The 20,870-nt window shown below is 37.3% G+C and overlaps 2 protein-coding genes across 15 annotated transcripts in view; one reads left to right on the top strand and one right to left on the bottom strand.

Annotated features, from left to right (window-relative positions):
- The window catches only part of CEP128 (centrosomal protein 128), a 393,611-nt gene that overhangs the window by 1,994 nt on the left and 370,747 nt on the right, over positions 1-20,870 (top strand). For 9 of the 14 annotated variants that reach the window (XM_064571430.1, XM_064571437.1, XM_064571436.1 and 6 more), the window contains exons 2-4: positions 40-200; positions 17,919-18,079; positions 19,762-19,848. In XM_064571430.1, the coding sequence (XP_064427500.1) occupies positions 17,933-18,079; positions 19,762-19,848 (234 nt within the window). In that variant the 5' untranslated portion in view covers positions 40-200; positions 17,919-17,932. Of the gene's footprint in view, positions 1-39; positions 201-2,806; positions 2,918-12,657; positions 12,809-17,918; positions 18,080-19,761; positions 19,849-20,870 lie in introns of all 14 variants that reach the window. The other 5 variants (XM_064571428.1, XM_064571427.1, XM_064571429.1 and 2 more) reach the window with 5 other exon arrangements.
- Positions 2,479-20,870, bottom strand: part of LOC135361638 (large ribosomal subunit protein uL11-like) — a 110,095-nt gene continuing 91,703 nt past the window's right edge. Inside the window, exon 4 of the mRNA XM_064571441.1 lies at positions 2,479-3,051. Coding sequence (XP_064427511.1) covers positions 2,564-3,051 — 488 coding nt within the window. The 3' untranslated portion in view covers positions 2,479-2,563. The remainder of the gene's footprint in view (positions 3,052-20,870) is intronic.

Raw genomic sequence — 20,870 nt, 5'->3', positions numbered from 1 at the left:
TGTAGTTGTATTTTACCCCCTTGTTTCGTTTATCTCTAGGTGGTTTGGGGAAAGTGTAGGGGCGACCAAAGATCATCTACTTGACTAGGCCTTTTGCCCTGAACCTCATGAAGAAATGATAGGAGGCAAACACATGTGCCTAAGAAGAGCACGGAGGAGAACACAGAGGAGAACAACACGGACTTTTGGGGGTGTGCTTTGTAAGTATGCTTTCTCCCTAAGTTTCTGAGTTAACAGATTTTCACATATGGCGGGTAAGAATATTTCAACAGATAGACTTTTGGGGGCAAGAAACTCCTTTCTAACATGCAGTATAAAGATAAGATAGGATGGCTGTGAGAAGGGTGTTACAAAAATTCAGATGAACAAAACGGATTTGATGTTACAAAAATTCAGGGCAACAAACTAGATAACAAAAGCAACAATACTGTAACTGTTTTTGTTAGACAAGTGTTTGAGAACCTATTTTGTCCCAAGCAATGTATTAGGCACTCTTCACATGTTATCTATATAATACTTTTATTCTTATTTTCATTTTACAATTGAGGCAGTGGAAGTTCGGATAGATTTTTTTGACTTGCTTGCTATCTGGAGCCAAAACAGTGGTCTTTGTTCCCAGATCTTTTGACAAATCCCAGTCCTGCCCATTGCAAAGAAGCCCCATTGCTGTTTATGATAGTTCTCTAATCAGATTTGATTTACAGTTAGCATTTTTAGATTAGATATACCATATAAGCAGTGTTTACTGTTATTTATCTCTTTATATGTTCAAAGGGTTTTATTAGCCTTTTTTTTTTTTTTTTAAAGATTTATTGTTTTGGGGGGGCAAGGCTGAGGGAGAGGGACAGAGAGAATCTCAAGCAGACTCTCTATTAAGCATGGAACCTGACGCAGGGCTCAATCCCACAACCCCGAGATTATGACCTGAGCTGAAACCAAGAGTGGGATGCTCAATCGACTGAGCCACCCAGGAGCCCCAATATTTTCATGCTGCATTGAAGGGTCCTTCAACATAGAGGGGAGATGCATTGGGACCTTGCAATAACACCATGTACGGATCTATGTTGTACAAAATCCTTAGAATTAAAGAATTTTAGAACTGGAGGGGCCTGATAGGATAGTCTAGCCCAGAAATTCTGAACTGCAGTCTTGATACATCTGGCAGTAATATGAAAATAATCTAGAGCTCATTGTTATCCGTATAACACTGTCACTGGGTTGATTCTATTATGAAATGTTTTCAGTCTGTTCATACTATTCTATAGTGTGTTTTTCTTTCTTGTTAATGTATTACATGTTAGCACATGAATTTCTGCCTTGCCTGTTTTAACTGCTACCAGTATCTCAATGAGTAGATCCATTTAATCTATTTGTTTTTTCTTATTTTTTTTTTTTTTTACTAATAATTCAATGAAATTATACACACACCTACATGTACACACACACACACACACACACACACACGAGGGGCGGGGAGGGGCAGATAGAGAGAGAGAGAGAAGCAGACTCCCTGCTGAGTGGGGAGCCCATGCAGGGCTGGATTCCAGGACCAAGCTCATGACCCAAGCTGAAGGCAGATGCTTAACCAACTGAGCCACTCAGGCACCCTGAAAAATTATTCTAGTTAATACTCTTATAGCAAGGTGTACCCATGCCAAAGCTTTTTTTCCATCTGTACAAAACAGGGAAACAAGAATATGATTTTATCATTTTAATTTGCAATTATTAGTGAAATAAACTATGTTATATGTTAGGGCTGTATGCACTCTGTGAATAGCCTGTTTACATATCCTTTTGTATCCTTTACTACACTTTTTTTTTTCTATTTTTAAAAGAGATGATTAATCCCTTCATTCTCATATATTGCAAATATATTTGAGTTTGTCCTTTAGGTTTTTTTTTTGTTTTTTTTTTAAGATTTTATTTATTTATTTGAGACAGAGAGAATGAGAGACAGAGAGCATGAGAGGGAGGAGGGTCAGAGGGAGAAGCAGACTCCCTGCCGAGCAGGGAGCCCGATGCGGGACTCGATCCCGGGACTCCAGGATCATGACCTGAGCCGAAGGCAGTCGCTTAACCAACTGAGCCACCCAGGCGCCCCTGTCCTTTAGATTTTTAACCTTGTTTCTAGTGTCTTGTTATTAATGGTTACGAATGATCCTAAGAGACTAATCAGGCCTTTCTCAGATACGTACACCTCCCTGAAATTCTTATAACTCTTCATGTAGATCTGTACAATGCTGGTGCTTGGAGTGTTTGGGAGATGGGAGTATTCGTGGTTACATGAATCCAGCTAGCTGATGAACATTTAGAGTCTACCCTATGCATCAGATTTGCCATATAAGTGCTCATGAATGAATGAATTAATGAGTGCTCATGGATGAATGAGCTTAGAGATGAATGGAGGAGTGAATTAAAGTAAGCCTGAACTAGGCTTTTCTGAATGAAGAGAGATATCATTGAAGAAGTGACCTATGATTAGTATTTATTTATTTATTTGGTTGGTAGGTTGGTTGGTTGTCAAATGATCCATTATTGAAATATTTTCCTTTGTAGTTCTTAACTAGCTGGGCATTCCACTGCACCGCCTGTTGATGTCATCTATGATGTCATGAGGGTGCCAGCCATCAGCATTGCAGCTCATAAATTGGACAATCCCCAGGATCTCTTTAATGGTTCCAGAGAGTTCTCTGGCTAAAGATCCATGACACATCTGTTGGGCAATGTTGACAGTCTCATCAAAAGTGATATTTCCACTGTGCTTAATGTTTTTCTGCTTCTTTCTGTCCCTTGGTGATTCCTTGAGGGTTCTGATCATCAGGGCAGAGGCAGAAGGTGCTACTTCAGTCAGACCCAGGGGGCTGATCTTCAGGGCCAGGGCAGACATGGCATCGACTTCCCCACCAGTGCACATCAGGTATACGACTTTGATCTTGTTTGGGTCGAACTTAGGTGGCATAGTGGAAATGGCTGGTGTTGGATGAACTCGGATTTGGGATGAATGAAGGCAGTTGCACCTTGGCCTTCTCTGAGCCAAACACCAAAAGCTTCCTTAAAGGAAGAAGAGATAGGCAAATTTTATAGATCATAGAAAGAAAAAAAAAATGCTTGGTGGTGGGAGAGTGAAGGCTTTAAAATGGCAAAATGGGTTTTCCTGTGAGCAGCAATTGGTACATCGAAGCAGTACTGAGAATGGACCCAGATGATAAAGAGCCCAAGTAATTGGGAGTTTAGAGCTCCATAGTGCAGATAAATAATAATTGAGGAATGCAGGTAGCTGCAAATGACAATGATAAAGTGATTTGTAGCAAGTCAAGGAAATCCTCTAGGTTTGATTCAGTTATAAGTTTTAACACATGTGTTCAAGCCAATTTGAAATGTTTATCCTTGTTTACTCTAAATAGACATATTATCAAATATTCATATTTACACTGTTTTTCAGTTCAATCCATATTGTTTGAAGGCTTAAGATAATTAATCTAGGCCATTTACCACTAGAATTATTTCATGCAGCAGTTATTTAATTAGTACATGCTATTTGCAAAGTCCTGTTCTTTGAAATTTGTCTCTGGGTTAATCAGACAGGATAATAAAATTTAATCGTAAATTCATTTAAAAATGTTCCAACTACATGCCCAGCACTATGCAAGGTATTGGAACACAGCCATGAACAAAATAAATGGAGTCTCTGATGAAATTTAGAGTCTACTGAGGAAACAGACAAGTAAACAGCCAGTTAGCAATCTCTCGGCTGTGATGAGGTAGTATCCACTATGGGCACTTGACCCAGAGTTGGGTGAGGGCAGTGAAGGAAAGCTTTTTAAGGGAAGTTTCCTGTAAATTGAGATTTGAAGGAAAAAGTAAGAGTTAGCTAAGGGAAAAGGAGAGAAAGGAAAGTTCTAGGCTATGAATCCTGCAGTGAAATGAGTATGCCATGTTTGAGGAATTGAGAAAAAAAAAAAAATTCCATGGCACAAATAATTACATTTTAAGGACATGTTTAATAAATGTCTTGCTATGATTGTAGAGATAAAAAAATGCAGAGGGAGGCAAGATCACTTCTGGCTGGAGATGGCTTCACAGAGATTGTATTATTTGTGCTATGCCTGGAACGATGAGTGGAATTTCAATAAGTGGCAATGGTACACAGCAGAAGATGTTCTAGACAGAACTAATGATATTAGGGAGGGAGTGAAGTGATGGGAGAATAGCCGGGATCATAACAGCTGAATGCAGGCCTTAGGTTTTCTGTGGTTCTTTTGCTGGAGAGGAGGGCGGCTAGCTGAGGGTCTTGAATTCCTGATTCAGGAACTTAGACTCAGTCTTACATGGGCGGTGGAGTGTCCGTGAAAGTTGGAATGGCTAGGAAAAGACTCACAGAGAAACCATGTTGGTGGCTAGGACTGAGTTGAGAAAGGTCCTGAATGATGAGTGGTGCCAGTGGCGATGAGAAGGGGTAAATAGGAAGGTGGGAGAAAGGTTCAAGACTCGGCTGTGCCACTTGGGAGCTGTATAACCTTGGACACTTATATTTAGCTTCTTTAAGCCCTTTATGTATATGTTGGGATGACAATAGTACTTACTTTGTAGGGTTATTGTTGTACGATAATCTGTTATGTGGAAGTCTTAGTTATTCGGCATTAATATTATTTCAACTTTTGTTTTTTGAAGGTTTTTGAAATTGAGGTTTTTAACCAGGGCCTACTTACATATACTCCCAGTAATTTAATTTTTAAATGTAATTGGTTTCAAATGATATTGTAGTGCATTTCATTATAATTGGATTCCTTTCTAACCCTATAGGTTTTAAAATTTTTATTCAAACATTTAAAAACATTCCCAGAAACAGCTCATGGTACAAGTCAAACTTAAGAACTCCAACGACCATTTTAAAATACATTTTATAAGTGGTTTTCTTTTTTATATTTTGGAAAGAATATACAAATCATTCTGTTTATCCACTTCTAAAAATAAGAATAAATGCCAAACTCTTGAATAAACATATCCATAGGTACAATAAAAATATATTCCAGTTTTTTATTATAAAAGAGTTAAAGGAAAGATCTAAAGATATAAAGTAAAAGAAGAATGGGGCAAGAAAGAAATATGGGTATTGAGAGTGGTGGAAAAGAGAAATAGAAAATATGTATACATCATGAGGAGAATACCTTTTTTTAAAGTTTAAGGTTTTAGGATATGGTTTCTGAAAAATAGGGACACTTTTCGGCCTGAAATGGGTTGTAAATATTCTTACATTTTTTTTTTTTTTTTTTGGGTTGTAAATATTCTTAACAAGAGAAAGGATTATTTAAGAGATGTCTTAAAATAGCTGTAGTAAGTTGGATTTATAGCACATTTAAGTTTTTAATACTTTATTATCTTATATTCATCATATAAACCTTTAAACAAGTGCATATGGAATATTCTGGCCCTAAATGCATTTCTTGGAGGGGGAGGATGGATCATAAGAAATATAGTAGGGGAGGACAAAGAAAACATTTCAGTGATTGGGCAGTGTATTTGGAATTTACATAATTCTTTTATGTATAGAATGAAGTGGAAAAAGCACTAGCTTAGAGGCAGAAGATGTGGGTTCCACCTCTGTTATTGCATCTTTTTAGCAGAGTCATCACAGACAAGTATTTTACTCAAAGCTTTGTTTTTCTTCAGCAAAAGTAAAGGGTTGTAATTGTACCAACTTTACTGGATCAAAAGAGAGAAGGCTAGGGAAAATGCTTTGTAATCCATAAAGCAATATGCAGATTTAAGGTATAAATAGCAATAAAATATTTTCTTATTTTTTTATTATGTTCAGTTAGCCACTGTATAGTACATCATTAGTTTTTGATGTAGTGTTCAGTGATTCATTAGTTACGTACGTAACTGTTTTCTTAAAATTCTTAGTGTTTTGTTCACTAGGAAAGTCAAGAGGAATTTCTTTTTATACTTTATTTTTTATTTTATTATTTTTTAGAGATTTTATTTATTTGTCAGAGAGCACAAGCAGGGGGAGCGGCAGGCAGAAACAGGCAGAGAGAGAAGCAGGCTCCTGCTGAGCAGGGAGCCCGATGCAGGACTCAATCCCAGGACCCTGGGATCATGCATGACCTGAGCCGAAGGCAGTCGCTTAACCGACTGAGCCACCCAGGTGTCCCTCTTTTTATACTTTAAAAACAAGGAGGAAGAGAACAAGTGTATTTCATAATATACTTAAGAAATTGCTTATTTCTTTAAAAAAACTTAATGTTATACAGAGAACAGATATCCCCAACTGCCTATTTATGATTGTTTAGATTTTTTTTTTCTCAAAAACTGCTAGACTTTCACTTGTTTTATCGACTGCTTATGCTTATTTTGAATTTGAATCTATCCTTTCTTTCTTCCACCAGCCTGAAACCAACCTGTTTTCTCAGGGAGTGTAGGCTTGAGAGCAAACTTCAGGAAATTAACCATCTTCTGAATCAAATCAAATGATTTATTAATAAACTATATTTTTTCAGTTAGCTTTTGCTGCATAACAAATCAAACCTTGGAGGCATAAAACAATACATGGTTATTGCTTGTGTGATGGGTTAGCTAAGCTCTCTGCTTATCATTCCTAGACTGATTTGTCTGTGTTCAGCTGGCTGATCTACTGATCTAAGCTGGAAGCCACTGGGCAACCATGGATCCATGCCATCCAACAGCATAGCCTGGGCACATCCTCATGGTGATGGGAGAGTTGCAGGAGAGCAAGTTCCAGTGCATAATCTCATTTCAAACCCTTGCTTGGACCTGGGCTGGTAACTCCATGGGCAGGTAACTCCATCTATGGTAGGAAGGCAGTGTATGTAGGGAGGGGTGAAGAATGAGAGCTGGATTATGCATTGTAGTACACTTTCGTTCTGAAAGTACTTTCTGATCTATACAATAGGGAAGCATTCTAAGTGGGAAAACATTCTAAGTAGTTTTAGTTCTTCTGCTCAGTAGTAGTATATCTTTCTGGTTTTATAGTCTATAGGGATGGCTAATATCAGAGTTGTATTATCCATTTTTCCTTCTTGTCTATAGAGGAAAGCATTGTTTTTTGAGCATTTAACCTTGATTCAGTCTTCATGATTGACTTGCTCATTTTTAACTGGGGAAGGAGACTGGTAAACTTCCGTTGTCTTGGTTCTTTATCTAAAATAAAGTTGCAGGCTCAACTGGTAAGTGGGGCCAGTCAGGCAATTCACCGTGTGAAGCAGGTCCAGTGGGGACTGGGGAAAACAAGAAGGTATGTGCCTGACTCTAGGGCAGGTACTATAGGTATTATGTCCATGTTGCCATGGAAAAATTCACCCCCAGTATTGCCAGCTCTCTGGATTTTTTAAAGAGAAGTTGGAAATTGAAATTTTTTTTTTTTTAATTTTTTTTTATTTATTTATTCATGAAAGAGAGAGAGGCAGAGGAAGAAGCAGGCTCCCCGCCTAGCAGGGAGCCCGATGTGGAACTCGATCCCAGGACCCTGGGATCATGACCTGAGCCGAAGGCAGACGCTTAACCATCTGAGCCACCCAGGCGCCCCTGAAATTGAAATTTTTATGTGAAATCTTTGTTTTCAAATTAAAGCTTTAAAGTAACACAGTGAGTGTTATTTTTAAGTACATGTTGGTTGCCTGGATTTGGTATGTAGTCTTCCAGTTTTCATCCTCCAATTTAAACAAAATGGTGTCAGAAACTTGGATGCTAGCACCATCTTTGTCCATGCTGATATCTTGCCCAGTCTGAAGCAGTTTGGACAGTTAGTAGAGGTCATCTGTACCCCAAGAGTACTTCATTCTTATCAGCTATTTTGGGAATATTGTAATATGTGGTTTTTTTGGTTGGCAAATAAATGCAAGAGTGCAAATCTAGGGTTTAATTACAAATAACAAATCCATCTTGGGTTTTTTAGCATCCTTTTTCTGTTTTTTTCCTCGAGTGTTCATTTGTTGTATTTGTCTTGACATGTTCTACTTTCTATTTAATTTTGTAAACTTCATTTATTTTAGAAGTGTGTGGGTGTATAAATCTAAAATATCTATAGCATTCTGATTGTGAGACAGAGAGGGGGTTATTAAGTAACTTTATTTTCTTTTAAAACAGCCCTGATTTTTATCAATTGGTACATATATAATTATCTGAGCAGCTACTAGTTTTTTTTCTCCATGTCTGAGTAAGCAGTCATTTTGTATGCTGCATGGCCTTTTCCGGAAACACCCCTGCTTCCTGCTGGCTGCGCACTGGTCCCTGTGACTCTGTCCTTGAACTCAGAGGTATTGGAGTAAAGGGAGCAAAATGCAGCCAAGGGGCTGAGCCTGCCTGGCTTCACCCATTGAATAGAGGAGTGTGGGAGTGTGTGTGGGGGAGAGAGGAGATGCATGGGAGCAACAGGAATAAGTGGAATATACAATAAAGAATCAGATTGTGTGTGTGTGTGTGTAAGTAAGTGTTAATTCTCTAAAAAGTTCTTAGCAGGGGATGATTTAACCAAGCCACCCCTTCCTTGCCCCTGCCCCAGGGACATTTACCAATATCTGTAGACAGTTAAATTTACGCCCTGGTGAAAGGATGTGAGAGCTTTGCTTATTTGTACCTTTAGTTACTTTTTTAAAAAGTATTTTTTAAAAATATTTTTTGTTTATTTGACAGCAGAGCGAGTGAGAGAGAGCACGAATGGAGGGGAGGGGCAGACAGAGGGAGAAGCAGATTCCTCGCTGAACAGGGAGCCCAACGAGGGGCTCGATCCCAGGACCCCAGGATCATGACCAGGGCTAAAGTCAAACGCTTAACCGACTGAGTCACCCAGGCGCCCCATAGTTCCTTTGAGACAGATGGTTTTTAACTGGATCCCGTTTCCTTGTCATCTGTCAAACGTTTATTCATCTTCCAGATGAGTGAAAGGATCCTGACCCAACTCCCCTGGCATTTTGTTATATTACTTAGCTCACCATGTATAGTACTTTCATAAGCCTTTTTCTCTCCCATCAAGGACTGTGATTTTTTTTTTTTTAATTTACTTTCATCCGTTTCTAATGTGGTGGCAGTTCAGTAAATGATGAATGCATGAATCTATTGCATCTCTTTGATTCTGTTTCCTATGTCTTACATTATCTATTGACTTAATAGAGAACTGGCTGATGGACTATACTGTTAATTTTGATCTTATATTAACTTACCAAAAGCTTTCGAGAGTTTGAAGTTACAGAGGAGCACTGGTGTAAAGAAGACAGGTACAATTGATAACATGGTAACGTCGGCTGGCTTGTTAATATTTTCTCTTGAAGGAGAGAATAAAGCTCTCAAGTCCTACAGCTATTGAAACAGTGAGAAATGCTTTCTAAAATTTGAACTTGGTTAGTGATTAAGCTTAAAATCCACTTCCCACCTCCCCCCCCCGCCCCCAACCCTTAAATATCAACATCATTACCTTGAACATGGAGGACAGTTGCCTTGGACAGGGACGGCTGAGGCACTTGAAGGCCACAGAAGCAATCACCTACTTAACATGCACTAGTCAGCCTTTGTGAAATATCACCCCTGATGCTGGGTGCTTATCTTTTATGGAACAGCTTGCAAATCCTAATTGTTTTAAACTGGCTCTGAGGAAAAGAGACTTGGAATCAATAAATTATAGCTCTCATACATACAAATGTGCATCATTATAATGAAGACAGTCTGATGGTTCTTTAGGTCAAATAACAAAAGAGGTGGACTTGAGTTTGCAAAGACTCCCTGCCAGTCCTCCTACAGGATTGAACGCAGTTTTACTCTCTGGTCGTTGTTCAGGTTTGCATATGGACATTTGTTTTTGATGGATCCTCAGGGGGAGTGAATTGATGAGGGTTCATTTCTTGCTCTGGTGGCTGTCTGTCTTCTTTATAAGGTTCATTAAGACAGAAGCAACAATATTTATGCCTTTAAATACTGATGTGTTGGGAACAGCTAACTAAACTACTCTAAGAATTGTACCATCTGGTTTCAGACCAAGAACTTTCTCTAAGACTCCGGAGACTTTCACCCGAGGTCACCCATCTTAGTCCTTTCTAGGGTTTTGGAAAAAGCTCAGCATCTGAGAAGCAGACAGCATGAATATTATTGTTTTTCTCATCAATGAGAGATTTTATTGTACTAGTAAGTGGTAGTAAGCTGCAGAGAACATTTACTGCTTTTTCTTCAGTTGAAGGAAATGCTTTCTCACCTTTAGCCAGGATTTAGGTGATTCAGCTTCTTTAAATTGTTCTTAAATAAATAAATAGTTCTTGAAAGAGTTCTTTGGGCATTCTTCAATTTTAGCAACTCTTTTTTCTGTCAACAAATGTCACACTTAAATTTCTTATGATGGAAGAGTTCTAATCCAACTGAATTTTCTTCTTTTAAATCTTTAACCATAATGATAGATTTTTCTTGAGCATACATTATTTTTCTACTCGTCTTAATAATTTCTCTTTGGGCTTCAAATTGTAATTTTGATTAAATATCATTCTCAGACCATTTTTAGTTTGTTTCCCAAAGCCGAATTTGATCGTGTAAGCTCTGTCAGTGCGCATTAGTATACTTCCACATAGTCCTTCAGCTTTTCCGTTTGTTCCAGTATTTAGAATGTTTAAGAGAGTCCGTTTTTGAATTTAATGACTGTCCTTCAGCAAAATTGCAAAGATAGAGTCATACATGATGAAAAAAATTACTCTTTTAGCTCATAAACTCATGATAAATGGTTTCTTTGGTCAGCCAGTATTCTACAGTATGCAACAGTAGACATTGACATTGTGATCCCATTTCTTTAGCTCATCAGTTGGTGAGGACTAGTGACATGACCCCATTTAGGTAGGTGTCCGGGGACTGAGTAGTTGATCAAGAAAGTTGCTTGGGAGAAGGAAACAACTGTCAAGAAAAAGGGAGTTCTGAATCCAGCTTTTATTTAAACACGTCTTCCAGGCTGTCATCCTGTTATTAATCTGTTACCTCTAAAGGTTATGTTTATATTTTTCTTTCTTTTAAGTATATATTATATTTTTCTTTCCGATTATACAGTCATTGTGGAAAATTCAGGAAAGATAGGAATGTTTCAAAACACAGAAATTGACTAAATATTGGATGGTAAATATACTTTTGGTTTATTTTCTTACCCTTTTGTTGTTGCCTTTTCCTGCTCCTTTAAATTTACTGATAATTTTTTTTTTTTTTTTTAAGATTTTATTTATTTGAAAGAGAGAGAATGAGAGACAGAGAGCATGAGAGGGAGGAGGGTCAGAGGGAGAAGCAGACTCCCTGCTGAGCAGGGAGCCCGATGCGGGACTTGATCCCGGGACTCCAGGATCATGACCCGAGCCGAAGGCAGTCGCTTAACCAACTGAACCACCCAGGCGCCCTAAATTTGTTTACTGATAATTTATATTCACATATAGACAACATACAATGTTAATTACAAAATTCATAGTTTTGTCCTTGTGTTGCTATTAAATGTCTCCAGAAACAGACTTTTTAGTATCTGTATACTGTTTCATTGCATGAGAGGTACTGTATTTTAACCATTCTTTTATAATTTGAAATTTTTTTTTATTTTACCTCTATTATAACTTCTCAGTATATGTCCTTACATATATCCTTACATATAAATTCTGTATGTATTCAGATGATTTTGTTAGGGGAAATTTTTGGAAGTATAGTTAGTAGGTGATAGGTACAAACTGCCCTTGATACATACTGCTTGCTGATAGCCAGACAAGTTTGTATCTATTTACACATTCCCACTAGGACAGTAGAAGAATGCTCTTTCCCTTAAAACCTGGCTAAGCATAGACATTATTATTTAACAGGAAACAAGTCAATAGGCTAGAAAAGCATCTCATTGTTTAATTTACATTTTAGGTTAATTAGGTAGAACAGTTTTTTTTATAACCATGCGGAGTGTTTACTTATGTGACCACTCTCAATAAACTTTTTTCAACATGGAATAGATCTAGTGCTCTGGGTACAGTTTCACTGGGGAGAAGTTTTCAGAGGCCTGGTCAATTTTCATTAATGCCACTGATAGTAGGATATACGATATTTTAAAAGTTTTTTTAAATTGTAATGTAAAATAAGACAGTCTTAATGGAATAAAGTGTGTGTAATTGTCACTTACTGCTTTGTGCTTTTCTTTTTTAGTAAGTTATATTAGGGGCTCTTCAGAACTATTTTAATGGATCTCCCTATATTCACTCCTGGTTCTGATTATGTGGCTGGCATTAGCTTCTTGCCAATTCTAGTAGCTGCTCTTTTCTCTTTTGTTTCTCTCTCCCTCCTTCAACTCTGTGTCTGGGGAGTGGTGGTGTTGGCTGATGAGACATGGCATCTTTTGATAAGGTTGGGTCTCTGCCATCACAGCTGCCTTCTGTGTTGTGACACTTAGGGTAAGTGCTCTCTCAGTTAGCTTTGCGGGTCACGTTTGACTTTGTGAGTTGTCAGTAATAGTTGGAGAAAGTGCTCAGTTTTTATCAACAATGAAAATCTAATTTCTGTTTTTATTATGGATTTTTTAATGTCTTCAACATTTATGACACTTATGTATAATTAAAGTGCTTAGATGGTTGCTGAATGTTTCTTATTTTGTATTAAAAAAAGCCATGCAGAATTCTCAGATCGATTTCATCTTACATCTTGATATCTTTACAGGAGTTCCATCAGATGCAGGAGTTTGAACATCTTTTATTGCTCAGAGTAATTGAAATTAATAGCCGAAGACTTTGTGTGTGTGTGTAGCAGTGAAATTCATGCTGGAAAGTGTGATTTTTCTCTTATTAAAAATATGTAATCCCTAGTAGGGGTAAGTGAGAGGTCTTTCTTTTTGTATTGTGTGACAATTACACATAATTTAGTTCAATTCTTTATTTAATGCTGCTAAGATTTTCTGTTTTAAAGTTAAATTCAGATACCTCATGTTTTCACTTGTTAATATTTATCAACTGATTATAATGTGTGTTTCTTAAGAACTTGACTGTGAGGAACATACACCTGCAGTAAAAGTATAAAAATATGGCCTGGAGAGTTAAACACAAAATCATGCTAGTGGTTGCCCTGATGCGAGGCAGGAATACTACTGAGTGGAGGGTGGGGTGGAAAGGTACTAAGACTTTATTTAAAATGTTCTAAATATTTCATTAAAAATATTAGAAGGACACATGTCAGAATTGGAAATAATAACTATATATATTTTAAATTTTGTTAGGTAACATACAGTGCAATATTGGTTTCTGGAGTAGAGTTCAGTGATTCATCAGTTACATACAACACCCATTGCTCATCACAACAAGTGTCCTCTTTAATACCCATCATCCATCTAACCTGTTCCCCATCCATTTCCTTCCATCAACCCTCAGTTTGTTCTCTATCGTTAAGAATCACTTATGGCTTCTTCTTCTTCTTCTTCTTCTTCTTTTTTTTTTTTAATTCGTTTCAAAGGTAGCATTTAGTGATTAATCAGTTGCATATAACACCCAGTGTTCATTACATCATGTGCCCTCCTTAATGCCCATCACGCGGTTATCCCTTACCTCCACCCACCTCCCCTCCAGCAGCCCTGTTTGTTTCCTTAAGTTCAGTGTTCCTTATGGTTTGCCTCCCTCTCAATTTTCATCTTTATTTTTCCTTCCCTTCCTCTATGTTCATCTATTTTGTTTAAGTTCCACATATGGGCGAAATCATATGGTATTTGCCTTTCTCTGACTTATTTTGCTTAGCATAATACCCTCTAGTTCCATCTGTGTCATTGCAAATGGCAAGATTTCAGTCTTTTTGATGTCTGAGTAATATTCCAGTGTGTGTGTGTGTGTGTGTGTGTGTGTGTGTATATGTATACATATACAAATATATATATATATATATATGTATACACATGTATACACACGAACACACATACCACATCTTCTTTATCCATTCATCTGTTGATAGACATCTGGGCTCTTTCCATATTTTGGCTATTGTGGACATTGCTGCTATAAACATTGGGGTGCATGTGCCCCTTTGAATCACTACCTTTGTATCCTTTGGATAAATACCTGATAGTGCAGTTGCTGGGTCATAGGGTAGCTCTATTTTCAACTTTTTGAGGAAACTCCATACTGTTTTCTAGAGTGGTTGTACCAGCTTGCATTCCCACCAACAGTGTAAGAGGGTTCCCCTTCCTCTGCAATCTTGCCAACATCTGTCGTTTCCTGACTTGTTAATTTTAGCCATTCTGACTGGTGTGAGGTGGTATTTCATTGTGGTTTTGATTTGTCTTTCCCTGATGCTGACTGAGTAGTTTTTCATGTGTCTGTTGGCCATTTGTATGTCATCTTTGGAGAAATGCCTGTTCGTGTCTTCTGCCCATTTCTTGATTGGATTATTTGTTCTTTTGGTGTTGAGTTTGATAAGACATTTGCAAATATCTTCTCCCATTCTGTCGGTTGTCTTTTGGTTTTGTTGACTGTTTCCTTTGCTGTGCAAAACTTTTTTATCTTGATGAAGTCCCAATAGTTCATTTTTGCCTTTGTTTCCCTTGCCTTTGGAGACATGTCTAATAAGAAGTTGCTGTGGCCAAGGTCAAAGAGGTTGCTGCCTGTGTTCTCCTTTAGGATTTTGATGGATTCCTGTCTCACATTTGTCTTTCATCCATTTTATGTTTATTTTGTGTATGGTGTAAGAAAGTGGTCTAGTTTCATTCTTCTGCATGTGGCTGTCCAATTTTCCCAGCACCATTTGTTGAAGAGACTGTCCTTTTTTTCCGTTGGACATTCTTTCCTCCTTTGTCAAAGATTAGTTGACCATAGAGTTGAGGGTCCATTTCTGGGCTCTCTATTCTGTTCTATTGATCTGTGTGTCTGTTTTTGTGCCAATACCATACTGTCTTGTTGATTGCAGCTTTGTAATACACCTTGAAGTCCGGAATTGTGATGCCACCAGCTTTGGTTTTCTTTTTCAATATTACTTTGGCTATTTGGGGTCTTTTCTGGTTCCATACAAATTTTAGGATTGTTTGTTCCAGCTCTATGAAAAATGCTGATGGTATTTTGATAGGGATTGCATTGAATTTGTAGATTGTTTTGGGTAGCACAGACATTTTAACAATATTTGTTCTTCCAGTCCATGAGCATGGAATGTTTTTCCACTTCTTTGTGTCTTCCTCAATTTCTTTCATAAGTGTTCTATAGGTTTTTTTTTTTTTTTTTAAGATTTTATTTATCTGTCAGAGAGCACAGCATGGGGAGCAGTAGGCAGAGGTAGAAGCAGGCTCCCTGCTTAGCAAGGAGCCTGATGCGGGACTCGATCCCAGGACCCTGGGATCATGACCTGAGCTGAAGGCAGATACTTAACCGACTGAGCCACCCAGTCACTCCTCTTCTGTAGTTTTTAAGAGTATAGATCCTTTACTTCTTTGGTTAGGTTTATTCCTAGGTATCTTCCGGTTTTTGGTGCAATTGTAAATGGGGTCGATTCCTTTATATCTTTCTTCTGTCTTATTATTAGGGTATAGAAATGCAACTAACTTCTGTGCATTGATTTTATATCCTGTGATTTTGCTGAATTCCTGTATCAGTTCTAGCAGTTTTGGGATGGAGTCTTTCGGGTTTTCTACATGGAGTATCATGTCATCTGTGAAGAGTGAGAGTTTGACTTCTTTTTTGCCAACCTGAATGCCTTTTTTTGGTGGAGGTGGTTGTTTGATTGCTGTGCGGACGCCTTGCAGTTCTGTGTTGAATAAAAGTGATGAGAGTGGACATCCCTGTTGTGTTCCTGACCTTAAGGGAAAAGCTTTCAGTTTTTCCCTGTTGAGGATGATATTTACTGTGAGTTTTTCGTATGGCTTTTATGATATTGAGGTATGTTCCTTCTATCCCTACACTGCAGAGACTACTCAGTCGACATCAGGGAAAGACAAATCAAAACCACCACGAAATACCACCTCACACCAGTCAGAATGGCTAAAATTAACAAGTCAGGAAACGACAGATGTTGGCAAGATTGCAGAGGAAGGGGAACCCTCTTACACTGTTGGTGGGAATGCAAGCTGGTGCAACCACTCTAGAAAAACAGTGTGGAGTTTCCTCAAAAAGTTGAAAATAGAGCTATCCCTACACAGCAATGGTTAATCAACAAGAAAATGTTGATTCCTCCTGCTTTCACTAATGGAGAATGCTGGAAAGTACTTAGAGTAAACAATTTTAGGTAATGTGGTATCAATTTATGAGATATATACATAGGAAGTGGTTTCCTAAGTTTAAAAGGTGAACTTTATATTTAATATTTCTCCTCAAATACATTCTTTTGGACTTAAACAATTGTGATCCAAGAAAAGCAGAGCTAAATAATTCTGGTTCGTGTTTCCTGATGTGGGAGGGTACTACACTATAGGCTCTATATACCTTTGGACTTGTGGGCAAGAGATGGGAGGCACAAAGCAGAGGAGATGGGTGCAGCAAGGGGTTGAGAGACCTGCACAGGGCATAGACAGGAGTCTGACAGCGTAATCTCTGGCCCTTTTTCTGCTGTCAGAAGTTGGATGTTCTGTTGATTCTTTCTCTGATGTTACACAGACAGACTGTATTTCACTTAAAAAAAACCCCAAAAAACAAAAAAACCCTAAACTTACAGCAAAGGTCCTTGCTTGTTTATCTTTTTATTTAGTTTTATTTTATCTAACGTTTTAAAAACATAACTGCTTTCATGAATTGCTCTAGGATCTATTTATATTTAGCAGATTCCCTTTATTTTTGTTTTAGATGTATGGTCATGTACTTCCCAGATATACTGAGAATAAAGATCCAGAAAGTCCAGAATATTCTAGATCATTAATGAAATTTTTCATCACACGGTATATAATAAGCCAGAAAAAATGGCCATATAGATTTTAGGAAGATTATAACAATGTTAAAGATTGTTAAGCCTCCATTAAGCAAAAAATAAAATTGGAATACTCTGTAAACTTCCACTTTTGATCAATGAGTGTTCTCTGATGACTTTCTGTTCCAAATATATTTTTTTTCTTCAAATTCCATAAAAGATTCTCTGAAACTTTTGAGGTTGTCTTGCATGAAATAACTTTCTTTTGCATTAAGTCAAATATTGAGGTAAGGATGGGGAGAAAGCATATTTAGAGAATTTTCTACTGATGAAACTAAGGATGTTTGGCTTTCTGTTTTGGTGGAGATGTTCAAGATGCCATCTTCTCACATATTTGTTACTGTGGAATTTGTACCTCTGTTATAGCATTTGTTTAATTTTGTATTTTAAATTAGGGTGCATGGGGGGCGCCTGGCTGGCTCAGTTTGTAGAGCATGGGACTCTTGATCTCAGGGTTGTGAGTTCAAGCCCCGCATTGGGTGTAGAGATTACTTAAAAGTAAAATCTTAAAAAAAAAAAAAAAAAAAGTGCATGAGAGTGTTCACTATACACTGAATGGGGTTCTCTTTTTTTTAGGTCCATTCTGTGAGTGTTGTATTTTTGTTTAAAGACACACATATTCTTATAGCTTGGTAGAATGGACTTCAGACCAATATTGAGACCTGCAGGTCCTAGCTTAAAGAATAACTTTTTTTCAATTGTAGAGATGCCAATCTACCTGTCCCTTCTACCTTGCAGTGTTGTTAGTAAGATTAGGTGAGGTACTATACGTGAGAGTGCTTTTAAAATTTCGGAGCATTGCACAAAATTAAGGGATTATTATTATTTGTAACCATGACTAAAATCATATCTGAGGAGTTGCTCTCTTATAGCAGAAAAAACAAAGGAAAGAGAATTACCTGGGGAATTGACTTGTGTTTTCAACCTACATGTTTAGAAATTATGATATGCCAAAGGACTAATGTAATACTTAAAAAGATCAAAATGCAAATGGTTAATCTCATATTTCCATGCTCTTTACTGTTTGATTGACCTTGACTTGGCTTCATTTTAAGGATTGTGTACATCAATGGCAGAATCCTCCAGCGATTCAGACCACTTTCGCTCTCGTGATCGATTGAGTCGATGGACTGCCAGGTCAACATACAGGGAATCTCTAAGTCGTCCTACAGTAGGTGTCACCAAGAAGGTCAACACTATAACGAGTACTTTACAGGTTAGTTAAACTGTGGTTGCATTTAGTAGATTTTAAATAGTTTAGGCTGGAAATAGTTTTGGTCAGCATATTAGTTTTTTTTTTTACTGCTGTAACAAATTACCACAAACTAACTACATAAGTAATTATAATTCATAATTAAAATAGCAAAGTTATTTTTTATAGTTCTGTACATCAAAACCTGACACTGGTCTTATTGCACCAAAATCAGGGTTCAGTAGGGCTGCATTCCTTTCTGGAAACCCTAGGGGAATGTCTGTTCCTTTGCCTTTCCCAGCTTTCAAAGACTGCCCACATTTCTTGAGGCCCTCTTCCTTCATCTTCAGAGCCAGCAAGGGTGGGTTGAGTCCTTCTCACGTCCCATCACTCTGTCTACTCTTCTTCCCTCTTCTACTTTTAAGGACACTTGTGATTACCTTGGGTTCACCCAGTAATCCACGATAATCACCCTGTCTCAAGGTCCTTAACTTGAGATACATGTCTTATATACAAAATCCCTTTGGCACGTAAGGTTACATATACACAAGTTAAGGATTAGGACTTGGGCATCTTTGGGGGCCATTATTCTGCCTAACACAGTCAGTAAAGATATTTGAAATTTATGATAGGTTGTGGAAGTGTTTTGGGATAAGGCAGTATGTCCAAATAAAATGTGTGGGAGTGAAACGAGTAGGAATTACCACAGATTAGTTTCTTGTGGCCATGTGCCCTTAGAGAAGTTGCTCATATTTTGGCTAGGCAGATTATTCATGGATGAACAATACTGAGATGTCATTTTTATTCAGAGGCTAATTTTTGACTGCCTTTGGAATTTTGAATGGAGGCAGTTTATATCCTCTCCATAGAAAGGACTTGGGAAAAGAGGTGGGGGAAGGGTAACACAACCAACCCGGGCAAAAGAAAAGAGGTTTTTTTCCTACCTGTTAATCTCTTATTTTTGCTTTGCCTGGATAAGCAAAATTGCTTTGGATTAGTATGCTTAGGTAAGAAGAGGCTAATTTATGTTGGAGAGGCCATAATTTGACTTAAAACTCATGAAGTCTTTCTTTTTAAGCTTATGTAAACTAGCATACCATTGGATTTTTAGAGTACAGATCCTTATACTTGCCCACCAGTGAGACACATTAGTAAGTATATATTTTTGAAAGAAATGCCTTCATTAATCTTTCAGGTAAAATCTGGTACATTTGGGTAGAAACCCTTTTTCTTGTGATTAGAACTAAATTTGTTGTTTATAGCTAAAGGTTTAAAGGATCCTTTTTTTTTTTTCTTTTTTCCTAATCAAGTTCTGAGGTGAAGTTATATTTGAAATAACATTGATCCTAATGATTTGCTTCTCTTAGACATAGTCTACCTAGGTTTGTTCTTTCAGGATTCCTTTTCTATAAAAAAGGTGTGAATTAGTTGAGGTGCACAAATTAATAATGAAGAGTCTTTTTGTTGCCAACTGATTATGGAACCTTGGATAAGGATTTAAATTGTGTGCTTCAGTAAATTGTGGATGGATTTGGGTTTCTCTCTCAGTGGTTTTAATATTTATTTGATTTATAAAGTATATTAATATCCAACTTAAGTATGATATAAATCGTACTTTTTGCAAATGGTTGTCTTAGCTATTTGACATACTGCTAAGGCTGAGAAAAACACTGGAACAATTAATAAAATCCATTTCCTTTTTTAAGGACACCAGTCGGAACCTGCGACAAGTAGACCAGATGCTTGGACAGTATCGAGACTATAGTAATGGACAGGCGGGTGCTATAGAACATGTGAGAATGTTTACATATGTTTGCATTTTTTCTTACCTACCTTTTTGGAAATCAGTTGTTGAGAAGTAGGGAGGTGAGATAAAGGATAGAACCATTGTGAACAGCTTTAGCTTTTAGATTACTATTTTTTAGTAGGTTAGCTTGTCAAATGGATTGCCAGCTAGCTTATATAGATTAGATTCTATTGAATTTGAAAGTTTAAAGTCAGAGGAGGAAGAATTCAGGACATTAGTTAAACTGAGACTTACTAAATTTGGGCCACTGTTACCCCTCATGGGAGTTAAGAATTTTATGGATGGTTTATTTTAAAGTAATATGTGTTCATTGTTTAAATAAATTATAAGACCTCTCTTAGCCCTTCTTAGTTCCACTCCAAAGAGGCAACAATTTGACAGTTTCTTGTATATCTTTCTGAACATTTTCTATGCATGTATACCTATAAATACTTTATTAATAGTGAGAATTAATTTTTTGCTTTTTAATTTATTAGTGAAAACTTAAGCAGTATTAGCTAGTAGGCACAAACCTACTTTCTAATGCTGAATACTAAATGGTTAATTATGGTAGCAGATTTCCTTTGATTGGAGGAATTGGGAAATGGTATTAGGTAAACTTCTGTATAGATAAACATTTAAAACACAAAATGTATTCTGTGGCATTAAGCCTCTGTGGTAGGCCTAGAGTTGAAGAATGCTGAACTCTGGGGTGAGGTTTTATATATGGGAAGTAAGTAAACTCAACGGGTATTTCATTTCCATCTGAGTTATAAGTACGTAGAATGCAAAGCTATTCATTAAAAGTAAGACATAGGGAGCAAGAGTCTTTCCTTTTGCTTTAGGTTATTCTTTGGTCTACAGTCTCTTCGTTCATTTCCCCAAATTCTTGTTCTATTACAACAATTGGTTCTCAATGATTTTTCCCTGCAGCATAGTAGAAGAGTATGTCATTCATTGCCTTATATTAGACTTACTCATTAGAACAATGATTTTTACCCTGCCACCTGTAAATTACCTGTGGGAATA

The sequence above is a fragment of the Mirounga angustirostris genome, unplaced genomic scaffold (genome assembly GCF_029215605.1).
Source record: "Mirounga angustirostris isolate CCGP_5_RB_7025 unplaced genomic scaffold, mMirAng1.0.hap1 SCAF_9, whole genome shotgun sequence".
Classification (NCBI taxonomy): Eukaryota; Metazoa; Chordata; class Mammalia; order Carnivora; family Phocidae; genus Mirounga; species Mirounga angustirostris.
Note: the sequence above shows the minus strand (reverse complement) of the source record. Positions and strands in the feature narration are given on the sequence as shown.